General features: G+C 36.8%; 1 protein-coding gene across 1 annotated transcript in view; it reads left to right on the top strand.

Moving 5' to 3' along the window:
• LOC149531137 (uncharacterized) overlaps positions 1-14,671 on the top strand; it is a 147,810-nt gene that overhangs the window by 117,238 nt on the left and 15,901 nt on the right. The window contains exon 4 of the mRNA XM_089809355.1: positions 125-302. Within this exon, the coding sequence (XP_089665481.1) occupies positions 125-302 (178 nt within the window). The remainder of the gene's footprint in view (positions 1-124; positions 303-14,671) is intronic.

Here is a 14,671-nt window from a genome sequence, read left to right as displayed (position 1 = left end):
AGTGTCATTATTTTAATTCTCATAGGAAAGGTTTAGTGGTGTTCCCCAGGAAGATTGTGAAGGTTAAAAAAATGCAGTAGCTAGGCAGATGTTTTAAGGTACTAATTTGAATGTAAAAATGCAGATGAGCCAATGGCAAACATTGCACAGTATTTTGATGTTGCGCATAATTTTATTGGAGACGTGGAAAAGAAAGGGGGAAAAGTTCTGGTCCATTGTGGAGCTGGTGCAAGTCGCTCAGCTACACTATGTGCAGCCTATTTGATGAAAACAAAACAGTGGAGTGTTGATGACACATTAAAGTTAGTATCATGCCAAAATCTCAAATCTATCTAGCCAATCTTTAACTTTTTTTTTTCCTTGATACCATTTCACATGTATTTCTATAGATAACAAATTTATTATTTTGGGATGGTACAATTGTTCTGATCATTGGAAAAATATTTTTGCAAAATGTTGACACGAGGGATAAGTATCATATAGTTGGGGATGTTACAATTGTTCTGATCTTTGCAAAAATATCTTTATACATAAATTGGTTTCTGGATTTGATTGTGTATGTTCTTTTATCTTCAACGTTTCAGATCACACTCTGTGATCCATCATTAGGATGAGAGAGCCAAGGATATGAGACAAAAGAAAAATGTATGCACACTAGCCTCTCCAAAGGGAAATAAAAAGGGTCAAGGGAGAGAGAAACATGCAACCTGAGGAGAAAAAAAATAAAGAATCAACAAAGGGGATAAAAAACAACAAGAAAGGAAATGAATAAACACACATTAAAAAGCAACTAAAAGAAAAAAAATAAAGACATAAGCCAACCCATTACCAAGCAGTTGGAACACTACATAAAGACAACTCAAAAAAGGGGGAAAAACTAAATCAAAAAAAGGAAATATAAGAGCACACAAATAGAAAACCATATATATATATTTATATATAAAATTATCTATATCTAATTAAATAATAAGAAAATAAAGTAGATTATATATATAAAATAAAGTTAAGAAATTAAAGAAAAGCTAACGAAGAAGAAAGAAACAAAATATAAGAGCTAGAAAGAAGATAAATAAGAATAACAAAAAAGGAGAACTAAACAACTACAACTAAATACAAAAAAGAAAAACAAGCAACTCCAAAAGGAAACTATTACAATAATAGATAGCTTCTATTATTAGTTAATGGTTATCTATTGTAAATATTAGAGTGTTTATAATATTTATTTAGGTTGTAGATAACTATTTTTTTTCTATTAGCTAGAATAGAAAGTTTCTATTCTTTACTATCTTTTCCTAAGGAAACATCGTTTCATTCTTATGTATATATTGACCTTTCGGTCTTTTGTCTATCGTTTTATTCTTTTGTATATTCTAAGTAAATATTTACCAATTACTTTGTAATATGGTATCATAGCCAATACTAATTTTTTTTTCAGAAAGTATAGTTTCTTTGGCGAAATGATTAGATCCTTATTTTTGAAATTATTTTTTCATGATTTTTTGCTTCAAATAGCCTTGGTCCATGTAGGTTTTTTTTTTTTTTTTTTGCTAAAAATCACGTCAAATATCTTGTTCAAACTCGCATCTTCTATGTGCTCAAAATCGCATCTGATATTTGTTCCAAATTGCTTTTGATATTTGCTCCAAATCATATTTGATATATTGCTCAGCTAGGGGTTTTTGGTCTGCAAATTGCGTGTCTACAACTCGCGTTTGAAACAGCTTGCAACAGGTGTATTGAGCATTTTTTTTGGAGCTGCAAAACATTTGGACAACACCATTATTTTCATCCAACTCTTGCCATGACCTTAGATCTCTACAATCCACCATTTTTTAGTCAAGTTCTACAATTTTTTTTTCCTAAATCCACCATTGTTGGCTGGCTAGGGTTTTTTGTTTGAAGACCCTAATATTTTGGTTCGAAATTTTTTCTGATTAGAGATTCCTAGTGGGTTTTTTGAGAGCTCAACTAGGTTGTGTCAATTTTTTCTAGGTGCCTCAATTTTTGAGCTAGCAGATTTAGAAACTGACAACAAATTCTTTTTGGATTTTTCAAGCCCTCTTCTAGGTACCCCTTCAATTTTTTTGGGTCTTCTGTCTTTTGCCTTGAAGTACGTGCCTTCACAGATTTTCATGCTTTTTCATTGAAAATTGTGCTAGGGCATCTTTGAGAAATATTCTGCTCGAGAGAAATTCAAAATTCAATGGTTGGAATCATAACACATGAAAGCAGCGGATACTAGCAATCTTTGAATATCATAATACCGATCAAATTGTTTTGGGTGTTACATAGCATCTGATTGCGATGCTTCTCAAAGTATTCGTAGCTGATGATCAACTCCCTCAGATTCTATTTGGGAAAACAGTTGCTGAGATATGGGAGCATCTAAAGAAATTTCATGAGACATCAGACAAAAGCAAAGCCTTCTTTCTCAAGAATTATTTGTCTTCTATTGTCATGTATGAGTAGAAATCGCTTCAGTAACACCTAAATAGGATTCAAGAAATCCGTGATCAGTTGCTTGCCATTGAACGCAAGATGGAGGAAGAGGACATTGTGGTCATAACCCTCAGGAGTTTACCCAAGTCCTATGAGCACTTTATTGAGATTCTCAACATCACTTCTACTAGTGTTGATTTGAAGTTCACAAATCTCTATACACTTTGCTTCAGCAAGGCTGGTGGAAACAACAGTTCAGTAGAAATTCTAACTCCATCTTCACAGCGCAAGCCTTTGCTGCTAAATCCTTTCAGATGAACAAAGGCAAGTTTCAACAGTCTTCTCAGCAGAAGTCCTCATCTCCAACTTTAGAAGGCTCCAAGAAAAAGAACATCTAATGTAACTATTGCCACAAGTTTGGTCACATGAAGCTTGAATGTCAGAAATGCTTAGTTGCACAATTTGGTTCGCAACCCAAAGAAAATAGTGCAAAGCACACTGAATAGACTAAATCTGCCTTTTATGCCTTTATGGCTAAAAGACTTGCAGATCATGTGAAGTCATTTGCCTAGTACATTGTTTTTGGTGCCTCTTGTTATTTTACCCACTGCAAAGACTCATTCATTGACTACCACCCTTATTCAAATCTATTATTTTTGATGGCGGAGAAGAATACACCGTTGTCGGCAAAGGCAACATTCAGATTTAGTTTGCTAGGAGGAAGCTCATTTTCCTCGATGTGTACTACGTTTTAGGGATGGAACTAAATCTACTTTTAGTTAGTTAGTCGTTGCGACATTCTCCACAACTAAATGTGACCTTCAGTTCACATCAGTGTACCATCACCGGTAGGGCGACTCATTCTATTGTTGTAGTGGGTCTTAAGGATCATGGTCTTTTTAGACTTACCGATTTTGGTGATTCTCGAGACTTAAGCTATGGCTGCTCGGCAGTCTTTTGTCAGCACACTTTGACATCAATGGTATGGGCACTTATATGGGCGTTATCTCTCTCAGCTTGCTCAAGAAGAGCTTGTCCTCAGTTTGCCAGAGATTCAGACTCAACACCTTGGATTTTGTGATGTATGCCAGACTGGGAAGCAACATCACACACTTTTCACTAGTGGGGATTCATGGAGAGCTTCTTAGGTACTTCAGCTTGTTCATGCTAATATTTGTGGCCCTATGACCACTTCTGTTGTTCTTGGGTCTAGATTTTTTTCTATTGTTTGTTGATGATTTCAGTAGAAAAATATAGGTATATTTTCTTAAAATGAAATTAAAATGCATTTCCTGTATATCAGAAGTTTAAACCTTTAGTTGAAAAAGAGTCTGGGAAATCTATTATTACTCTTAGGTCAAACAATTGGGGGGAATTTTGTTTTAATGAATTCTCTAGCTTCTTGGATACTCATGGCATTAAACACTAGCTAACCACACCACAACATAATAGTGTAGTTGAATGTTGGAACAAAACAATCACCAAGATGGCTTGATCCATGCTCGAACACATAAATGTTTCAAAGAAGTTTTGGGCAAAAGTAGTTAAGACTGCAATTTATCTTTTGAACCGGTCACCCACAATGGTAGTCAGAGTTAAGACTTGGAAGAGGCTTGGTCAGGTTTACCACCTCAACCCTAATTAGGGTTAGGGAAAGAAAAGAGAATATAGTTAATGCAAAGGTGTTGCCTTGACTAACCAAGAAGAATCTACAACCTTAGTGGGTAATAAATGCTTACCTTGCATGCTCATTCAAGAAGAGAGTGGGTGAAATAAATGATCACCATGCACGCCCACTAAGCAATAATTGTTGCTTTCTCAAAATAGTCTATCTTTGACTGTGTTGCTTGAACATTTGGAATCTGCCTAGAACTGTCTCTAATTCATCCATGCTAACACTTGGTGCTGATTCCTATTTGAATTCTAAGGCTGCCATTGCTTGTTTAGATTTCCTCAAGCTATACTCCCATTTTGGCAACAAGTCTTGAGTTGTATGCATGTAATTTGAGAAAGTGGAGAAGTTCTCAAAGTCATCCTTAGTGAAGAAGTTAAATTAGAAGAACTTCTCCAATTTGCTTTTTAGTTTGCTCATAGTTATTTCATCTTCAACCAATCTTTGTGATATCAATTATGCAATAGTCTTGGAGACTTCTTGTTGGATATTCATAGTTATCCCTTTCAATCGAATGGACTCTCGATTGAAATGCTCAAACATTTCCTTCACTATGAGCATTGTACCATACCATCAGGCAAAATCATATGCTTATCATTCTTGAATAATGCCACCATTGGCCAACATTTGCCTAGGTGTCTCCATCAAACCCTGTAAGTCAGAGATCATCTCGTCCCAATAAATATGTTCATCCTCCCATGACTCCTCCATGCAATGAATCCTAGAAAGGATGACCAATAATATCATGAATTTGTACCAAGTCCTCAACATACTTATACACCCAATTCTGGATGTCCTCAATATAAAGATCTACACTTAGAGAAATTCTTTTGATTCTATCTATACCCTTTACTAATTTGGTTAGAATAACTGGAGGAGGGACAAATAATGAGCCTTCTTCTCTCATTGAATGAGGTAGGTTGTTATGAATTCACACAAGGCTTTGATCTTATCTTATGTTTTTGATATATTTCTTCCAACATTCTCATCTTATCCTTCACAGCCTGTGTGGAATCATCAAACCCTTCCATAACTTGTGCATGAGAGATCGACTTCTGTAACACAGTACTCATATGGAGAAATTTGATCCTTAGGAGTTGCAATTTGTAGGATTTTGGATCTTGATTCTCCCCTATGACTTTTGTAAACTTCTCAGCTTTTCCCATTTCCTTTAATCAGTTGATTCTGTCTAAATTTCTTGCAATTCAATTGCAAGGTTAATTGCCTTATCTTGATTTCTCTGCATACTTTGTCTCACCCATTCTGGAACATCAACATCTTGATCCCTTTGCACTGTTAATTTCTCTTGCCCTTGGACTATTCTAATATCAATTTATTCCTTGACTCCAGGGCTTTCTGCCATTACTTCAGGAATTGCCTCCTTTTTAGTGCAAATATCTGCCTCCACCACATGAATTTCTGCTTTTTACTTCGGAACCTCTATTTTCATCACCTCTCTTTCTATCAAAGCGCTCAGACTTTCTTCAATAGTCATATCTTGTTCCTTACTTCCCTCTGCAAGCCTCTAATAAGCATTGATGCTCAATCTATCTTGTATCGGTCTAGTCAGCTGCTCCTCTTGTCCTGTTCTTCTCCTGCTTGTTTTTGCTTCTTGCCTAGCAAAAGTACCCATCTCTTGTACATTGGGAGTCAGACTAGGTGATGATGGAACATTTTCGGACCTTTGCCTCTTTTGTTGTTCTTCTTCAATATTAAGATCCAATCTCCTTTTGTGTGTTTCCTAAGCATCACCTTTCTCTTTTCTGTGCTCTACACTTCTTGATGGAGTTTCTCCTTCCATTCTTCCACCCAATGTTTTCTTTGGTCTCTCATCCCACAGCAATTGATGACCCATCAACTTGTATATCCAGTCATAATCTAGCTAGAAACATTGTTCTTTTTTGTTCTGTGGACAAGATACACTCTAACATGTTTTAATGCATCTCCCTCGAGTGCCTTCCATGAAAAGTGTTGCCTCACTTTTCACCTTGTAACCATTTTGCAAAAGTGGAGAATTTTGTGTCTCATTTAAGCCTAGGTATGTCTGAGGCTAGTTTTAAGTTCCCTTAGGTGGAAAGAGTCTTCATTGGATTTTTCATCTTTCCCTTCCCTCGCATTTCATAATCGGGTGGTTTTCCTTTATGTTGTGAGTCTTACTGGTAGCTTAGTACCTAATCCGATGGAGATTCTTGCATCATGCAAAAATTATTCACACAGCTGAGCTTGCTCGCGACTTATCATATTTTCAATGAAAAGAAGAAGCTGGCGGAAAATTGAGCATCGCCTTCTCCTCGACGGGTTTTCAACCCATGAAGGCGATTTCCCACGAGGAGTAACAAATGATGCTTACGGATCCATGTAAGAAGATAACGAAACATCTTATGGAAAATTCCTATTTTCACTTTGATATACTACCTTGGGAAACATTCAGGATTCATCACAATGCTCAAAATCATCTTAAGTGGAAAACTCAAAATTGACTTCTCCTCGATAGGTTTTCAACCCATGAAGTCCGTTTTCTACCAAAGGCTATTGTAAAGGAAAAGAAACAAGGAAGTGGGCCCCTTTCGACTTTCACAGTCCTTTTAAACTTCTCCGAACCCAAAGGAAGTATTAACTCAAAGGATAAGGTTTAAAAGAAAGCCTGGGTGAAGAAATGAAAATTGTCTTCTCCTCGGCGGGTTTTCAACCCATGAGGACGATTTCTTGCATCCAAAAGAAAACCAACTTTGTAAGCGGATTGGACCTACAAATTGTACCAAAAACATCTTAAGATGATAATGAAAACGATCTAACCATTACAGGAAAGGTATACTGAGTAGAATTCAATTAGGCGGATATTTCCTTACAGGGTACTCTGTTCATAATTTCCCGAAACTTAATGGGAAACGGGAAAGTAAGTATGAAAGAATGGAAAGTTACCATTCGGCCAACAGAAACAGTGAAAAGACACTAAAATATCCTGTAGAGCTCCTACATTTACTGTTTCAATGGATTTATCCTTTAATTCATTCATGTGGGCCGAATCCTGAAGATCAACGGGCAAATTGAAGCTCCTACATAGATGGAAATATAATAGTTATTCAAACTACCGCTTTTTCTTGAATTGTTATTTTGTTAAATTGCACTACTTTTTCAAATAGTCTGTAATTGCGAATTCAATATCCTGTTCTTCTAGATCCGAAATTTCAACTCATTTCATATTCAGATAGAATGGCAACCAGGTTTGCGGGTTTTGATGGGCTGAATGGAATTAAGTCCACATTGCAGAATTTCATGGATACTTCACTCCGTTTTTATGATATGCAAGATTTTCAAAGGAGGCTAAAATCGGAGCCGATTCATCCCATAACTGAGAAGCTCTGAGGATGTGGGCTAGTGGAAGCAGTTGGTTTCCCGGTGGCAGTCCAAGTTCCGGAATTGATTTATGAATGCATAAATCACTACAATTCGGATACCAGACAAATTGCGTTACCTAATGCTATAGTGTTGATCTCCATTGATAGGCAAACTATGGTGAATTGTCTTTGAGTTCCAGAATGGGAAGAGTTTTCGAATTTGACAGTGGGAGAAGCAATTTTTGAGTTCTCCGCTAAGAAGATGGTCTGGAGGAAGAAGATTATGCAGTCTTGGTTTCAAAAGCCACGAAGCGCCAATAGTAAAGTCTCCAAAACTCTATTTGGTACTAATCTCAAACCTGAGATTGTTGACATCCTAGTGCTGTTGCACAGAGCGAGAGGTGAAGTAGAGGCTTTAAACTTTATTGAGCAATATTTCTTTTTAGTGCAAGTTATACGTATATTAATTGGGCTCACGGGGTAAGTGAGACTCTGTCCAATGCTCTCCGTGCTGTGTAATTCTACAACACCTTCTATATCCTTTCTCTTTTATATGCTAGCTTCCCTACAATTATGGCCAAGACTCCCAAGAGTAGAAGAGTTTCCTAATGATGTGAAGTCTTATGAGTTTTACCCTTATTTACGATTGCAAAGTAGTTATGCGGAGTATGTCAAAGTTAATGATGCATTCACTATGAGAATTTGCAGGGTGATGCAGAGGGATCAACACTGGAACTCTCCTTGAGGAATTAAACACTCAAGGGACTCAACAATGGATCTTCTTCTCTACATCACAAATTATAAACTTCAGAGTAAATTCAAATCTGCATATATATAGTCTGTCATAAATTCATCTTCTTGTAGCAAGCCAAGCATTTTGATTTGAATAACCAAGAGTATTACACATTGAAAACTGAATTATGTATAACCCAAAACTACCATAAATCGATACCAAATGAACCATATGAATTTGCAGCAAACTGAAACATCCATAACGAATTCTTATAATAATTAAAACTTGAGCCTTTGCAAAATATGAAACTTCCAATATAAACCAAATAATCATAAACTCGGGTTTAAATGCAGACCACCAAAATCATTAACTTATTAATCCCAACAACTTTACATTCTGAAAACTGACAAAATGTCTCCACCATAATGAAATTTTTTTCTAGAATATCATTCCTTCAAAACCAATTCAAATGAGGTAATAAAATATCCCTTGGAAATCATATTTGTCAAACAAAAATCTGTAGCAAGAAAATCTGTAACATTATGTCCAAATCTGATTTTTCTTTGTGCCAAATTAGAAAGAAATCAGAACTTTCGAAACAAAAATCTGCACTTTTGGTTTTCAAACCAATCAATATCTTTCCAAATCGAAACTGACTCTTGGAATCTCATTCATTAACAAAGTTGATATCTTGAAATCATGAACCAAATTCCACATTTTATAAACCATAAATTAGTTCTAGCAACACCCTTTAATGTCAATACCATGCTATGACAGAGCAATGCAAATATTTCATACATTGAAAAAAAACTCAAAACATAATTTGAAATGTGCAGAAATTGACTCAGGAAAATCCTAGTGAAATTATATTTTAAAACAAAATGGCATGACTGTCGACAGCTAGAGGGCTGAAATATTCTCACATTTTGTTCTCCCTTTGAACTATATCTTGTTTGAACTGCTTATTGCCCTTTTATAATTATTTTGGGCAGTTACAAATGACTCTTGGGATTCTCTTTCAGTTACAAAGGATTTTTTTCATTACATTTGGCACATCCATCAGGCATATTTCTCTAATAAATAAATATTTTCACCATTATACAACTTCTATATTTTAATATTTTCTGCAACTTCTTGTCGCAAAACTTCTGCATTTTATTGATACTCCAGATTGCCTTCTTGTCATCATCAGACTTCCTGTCGCAGATGTGCTGCTGCACCATACTGCCAAATTTGAAAATTTTCCATGTCCCATGGAAACATGCTTGACTAAAATTTGCAAAAACATGAAACTCTACCTCTTCCTCTTCACTTTCTTTGATGTCTCTACTAGACCATTTCTTCAAACTGAGATTCTCATCACTGAAATTTGTAATGGCTGCCTCCAAAAGTTCACTTCTATAGTGCTGCATTTCTCACACACCAACAACTTCTATGCCTCACCTGGGAGTTCCTTCCATGGCTCTCTCCCCAAGACTTTTGGCCAACAACTTGGACCTCCTTCTAAGGCCCTCATGGTAGACCTCCATGTCCACCTCTCACAGCGAGTGAACAAAACATCTGCAACCAATAAAAACTCCACTAACAAAAAATCAAATCAGAAAACTCTTCCACTTCCCAAATCTATTACTCAGCTCTAATACCAAAAATGATGCAGAGCCTCACCTTGGAAAACTCAGGAGGAAAATAGTCACTCAACTGAGTTGCTTCAAGGGGCACATACACCCTCCAGGATCAAACTAAAACCAAACCCAGAAATTAACTAACTGATTCTCTTTATACATATTTAAATGAGAACGTGCAACATGAACTTTAGGAATGATTAAAAACTCCTACAGACTGTTACCAAACTGATTTTTTCAATACCCAGTGAAAACTGACATGCGACAAAAACTTTCTTAACCTCCTGTCGCCACATTTTGATTTCCTATAGCAACTTAGTGCAACCCGACCACTTCCTCATTTATATTAAAATGCATGGAGACTAATTACCTAGCAGCTTAAATCCATTTTCGGATTCATACCATCTTTTCTGCATGCATTATTTTAGAACCCGATAACATGCAATTCATTAAACATGACATTCCTCCTCATTTTCAAATCTGCAAATTTATGGTTCAAACTGAAATTTGCCACCATCATATATTAATCATGCAATTTTTAGCATCTTGGTGAATATATAAAGATATTCACCAAATTCATTAGCTTTCTTCCGCGCGGCCACAGACATAAATGAATGAAACACAAAACGTGAAAAGAGAGAACAACATATTTACACAACTCACTGCGATTCTAGAAAGTAGATCGCAGCGAGTCTAAAAGACTTTCATTAACTAGTACAACTCTCAAAACAATAAATATTTACAAACAACTAAATTAGAAAATCGTATTTCTTGTAACAGATTTCAAACGGCAAATTTAACTTATATTCAAACCCATTCAATGTATTGCTGTTCTAAAACAAAACCATTGACATGTTCTTGGAGTTCAGAATATCGAATTAGGAAGGAAAACAAAGAAAGTCACACACTCAAAAATCATAAATTCAGAAAAATCAGAAAAACTCCAAACTTTCTATTCTATTCCACTCAATCTGATCTCCTCTACATTTGAAAATATGCCATTTAAAATACTTTCCCTTCTTTTTCAGTTGGGAATCTGAAATGCCCACCCAAAACAAGAAAAGAAAACCATTTTAGAATCATGATTAATCAAAACTCAGAAATTTGCTGCCAACTTACTGTAGATGTCAATTCTTTAGCTACCCTAATTATTAAACACACTTAAAGAAAACTAAATCAACATAAAACTGAAATTAACTTTGTCCTAAGTGGCTATATTTGGAGAGTTTATCGAACCACTACTCCATTTATGCCACCACATCATAGGACTTTATTAAAAACATTAAAACTTTAAAACAGGACATTAATTTTCTGCAGAACTTCCTGTAGCAGAAATTGTCTGCCATCGCAACATATTTCTGCATAAATATGGTGCAGGAGCACAGTGCGAAAGAGAGTTTGGTGGCAACAAGAAGATGGCATACAGCATACTAAAAGGCTGAATTTTATTATAAAATATAAATGATAATCGATGGGTTGTGTTTTTAAGGTTTTCAGCCTTATTTCCAAGATTAGTCCTATTTTCCACGTATTACAATCCAAATAGCACAAATTATAGTCAGTTGTATGTGTTTCACAAGAAATTGAATGTTACGACAGGAAGATTAAAAGTTCCTGTCGCCTGGCAGTTTTCTTTGTTTATGGCAGAAAAAAAACCTCAATGTCATTATAACCGATGGAATATCAAAGGTCATAATCATATAACTGACAGGAATAGGAAGATTCATTATAACTGCCCAGAAATGCAATTATAAAAAGGCATGAGTGGTTTGAACAAAGGGGTACCAAGGAATAGCAAAAATGTAGTCTCTTAGTTCTTTTGGGCTATCGACAGTCATTTGCCCTTGTTGTAGTTTTCTCAGTTTTCAATAAAGTTTTAGTCTTTTTTGTTTCTATTATTCCTTGGTGTGATCCTCAATCCATGCCATCAGTTATGGAAGCTTCATAGTTTTATTGTGTTTTAACATAGTTTCTAATTTAGTTATGTGGAATGGTTTAAAAGATGCCGATTGTATATGAAAATGTTTTTAATTATGTATCAGTTTTGGATTTGCATTTTAGAGTCTCATTTATACGGGAATTCATATGTTTTAGAGTCCTTAGGTTGCTGTCATATAGTAACCGTTTAGCTGCAAGAAGAATTTAAGATTCCTGTCATTTTATGATAGAATTAAATTTTTACAAATTTGCAGAAAAAAATGCATGTTTTAGCACATTTGCCTATATTCTGTTTTTATAACAGCAAAATAAGAGAAATATATTTGGGCAAAAGAGTTCATTATGAATTTATTTGTGATGTATGAGTCCTTTGATGTAATCTAGTTGAGTGCTTAATCCCTCCTAGATTTTCCAGAGATGCCTCTGCATCACAGGGAGCTCGAGGGATGCCTAGAGAGGAGATTCAACCTGGAAGCAATGGCGGCTATTAGCCAATTTGGAAGTTATTTTATCCAGTTCTCATCTTTCTCGTATTTGCGCCTTGCAGCTTTCGATAGATTCCCCTTGAAGCTGCCTAGATATCCGAGTGACATGATTGTGCTGATAGAGATCATGAGGCAGGCAATCCAAGTGAATGTGCTAAGCGGGAGCTTGAAGAACAAGGGATATGAGCTTGAACGTGCTAAGCGAGAGCTTTTAGTTGTGAGTCTCGATCTGATGCAAAGAATATGCTTAAAAGTGTTGGAGATGAGGTACAAACTGGAGATGTATGAGGTCCTGAGACCTATGTTTGATCCAAACGGATATGCTAGGGAGGTGTTGCAGATTGGGAGTGTGATCAAATACATTACCACTGTTGAAGATTATTGGGCAGATTGTAAAGATGAATTTGAAAGTCGAGATTGTGCTTTCGCTAGGCTCACAGTGGAGCAAATAAAAACATATAATATCAATCTTGATGTTGAAGGATTAGAGGATGATGGGCAACATATGTATAGTAATACATATTTGACTAAGCTAAGAGGCACTCCTATCAGTTCGGAGCCTTACAAGGATGCTGAAGAAGACTTAGATGTCATGATGGCCCAAACCATCAAAAGAATTGGAAAGTGGGTCCAATGGACTACTGCAAAGAGGAGTAGAAGTAAAAGCACATCAGCTCAAGCTTCTCTAGCAGCATCAGCTCCTTCCTCCTCTCAAGGTGGCATAATAGGTGTAACCTTGGCCATCACTCAAGGACCAGCTCAACCATCAAGAGGAGGTGACCAACCTCCAAATAAGAACATCCCTATGGCTAAGACTTGCCATGATGGCTCCCTCCCGGTTATTAGAACCCAAACTGAGGCTAAGAAGAAGAAGACGGAGGAGCCAAAAGATAGTGTCGTCACCCTAGTTCCCTCTACTCATGTCACCCCAGTTTCCTCTCCTCATGTCACTCCAGTTCCCTCACCTCATCATAGTCCAATTCCGCAAGTAAGTGCTACACTTCTGCAACCAAGTAGCTCCCTAGTGTAGATAGTGGATTTGGGAGATGGAAAGAGCAGTAGCAGTGAATCTACTAAATCTGATGAGGCAACTAAGAAAACCTTAGAGGTGGAGAAAGGCCAGAGCTCTTCCAAGCTCATTTCTTAGGCCCCGAAGAACCCCTTCGCTTCGATTGCGATGACAATTACTCCAGTCAAGAAGAAGATGTTTAGCATAGACTCACTTGGGACGGCCTCCAAGGTGATAGGCACAGATTCTTGGTTGGAGGACACTTTGGAGAAGAAGAGAAAGAGGAAGGATGAAGGTGCTCCAAACAAGGATGCGTTATCTCTTGCAATTCGCTTCTGGTCTGCTTTGAGTAAGGTCAAGAAGCAAAAGACCTTGTCTATCCTTGGAAAAGATCCTGAAACTGGGCACCTAACAATGGAGATTGTGAAGCCCATCAAGGATGGATGAATGGAAGATATGACCGCAAATGATTTCACTCTGCACTCGATAGATCTTGGAGAGGCTAGACACGACACCAAGGTTGGCTTGTGGAAGTCAACCAATGAAGTAATTGAAGGACAACTGGAAAGCCTCAAGTTGTCAAAGGTTAGGATGAAGGCGGAGATAGAGGAATTGAATAGATTTATTAGACAATTGGTCACTCACTGTTAAGTATCTCTGGAATGCCAGTAACAGGTAATCCTACTGCCGCCGAAGTTCAAGCCCTTATCTCTCAGCTTCAAGAAGATAGGTACTTTGGTCAAATTGGTAAGAATTGGACTGGGAAGCTCAAATTAGAGGGAGTCTCTATTATAGGGCAAATTGGCAATGTTATCTTGAGATTAGAAACAGAGAAGGATAACATCTCAGCAAATAGAAATACTTTGGCCGGAGAAAGAGTGAAGAGTGATGATTGTATCTCTCTTCTGAAGATGATTATTCAAATGAAGGCAAAGGAAGCCGTCGAAGCAAAGATCTTGCCAAAGGGAGATGAGCCTTTGTTCGAATGGCTCCAAAGCATGCAATTCAAATCAGAGATGATCTTCTTAGTTGAGAAAGGACTTAAGGAGACAAAGGATAAAGTAAAAAAGGATCAAGACAGGAGTTTTGAGCTCATGAGGGGACTACATACAGATTCGCAAACTAGTGTCCAAGGGAAAGGACTCATTGGAATAACCGTCATGCAGGAGAATTTCTCCAAATTCATAGATAGTCTGATGGACGTATCCTCTAGTAATCAAAATAGAGTTGCAGAACTTCAAAAACTCAGCGGATGCATACATGTGGCCATAGAGGAACTACAAGATCAATTGAATGCTGTGAAGGAGTTGGCTAGGGAGCATTCTAAGTGGCTCTTGAGATACACCAACATACACGTGCCTAGGCATGAAGAGCTAATCCCAATCATTGTTGCTGCTAAGGCATATAGGGCAAAAGTTGAAAAGGGAAAGAAGGC

Source organism: Cupressus sempervirens, chromosome 11 (genome assembly GCF_028749045.1).
Source record: "Cupressus sempervirens isolate cs-2001-9-10 chromosome 11, ASM2874904v1, whole genome shotgun sequence".
In the NCBI taxonomy this organism is placed as follows: domain Eukaryota; kingdom Viridiplantae; phylum Streptophyta; class Pinopsida; order Cupressales; family Cupressaceae; genus Cupressus; species Cupressus sempervirens.
The sequence above is the reverse complement of the archived record's forward strand: the minus strand, read 5'-3'. Positions and strand labels throughout refer to the sequence as shown.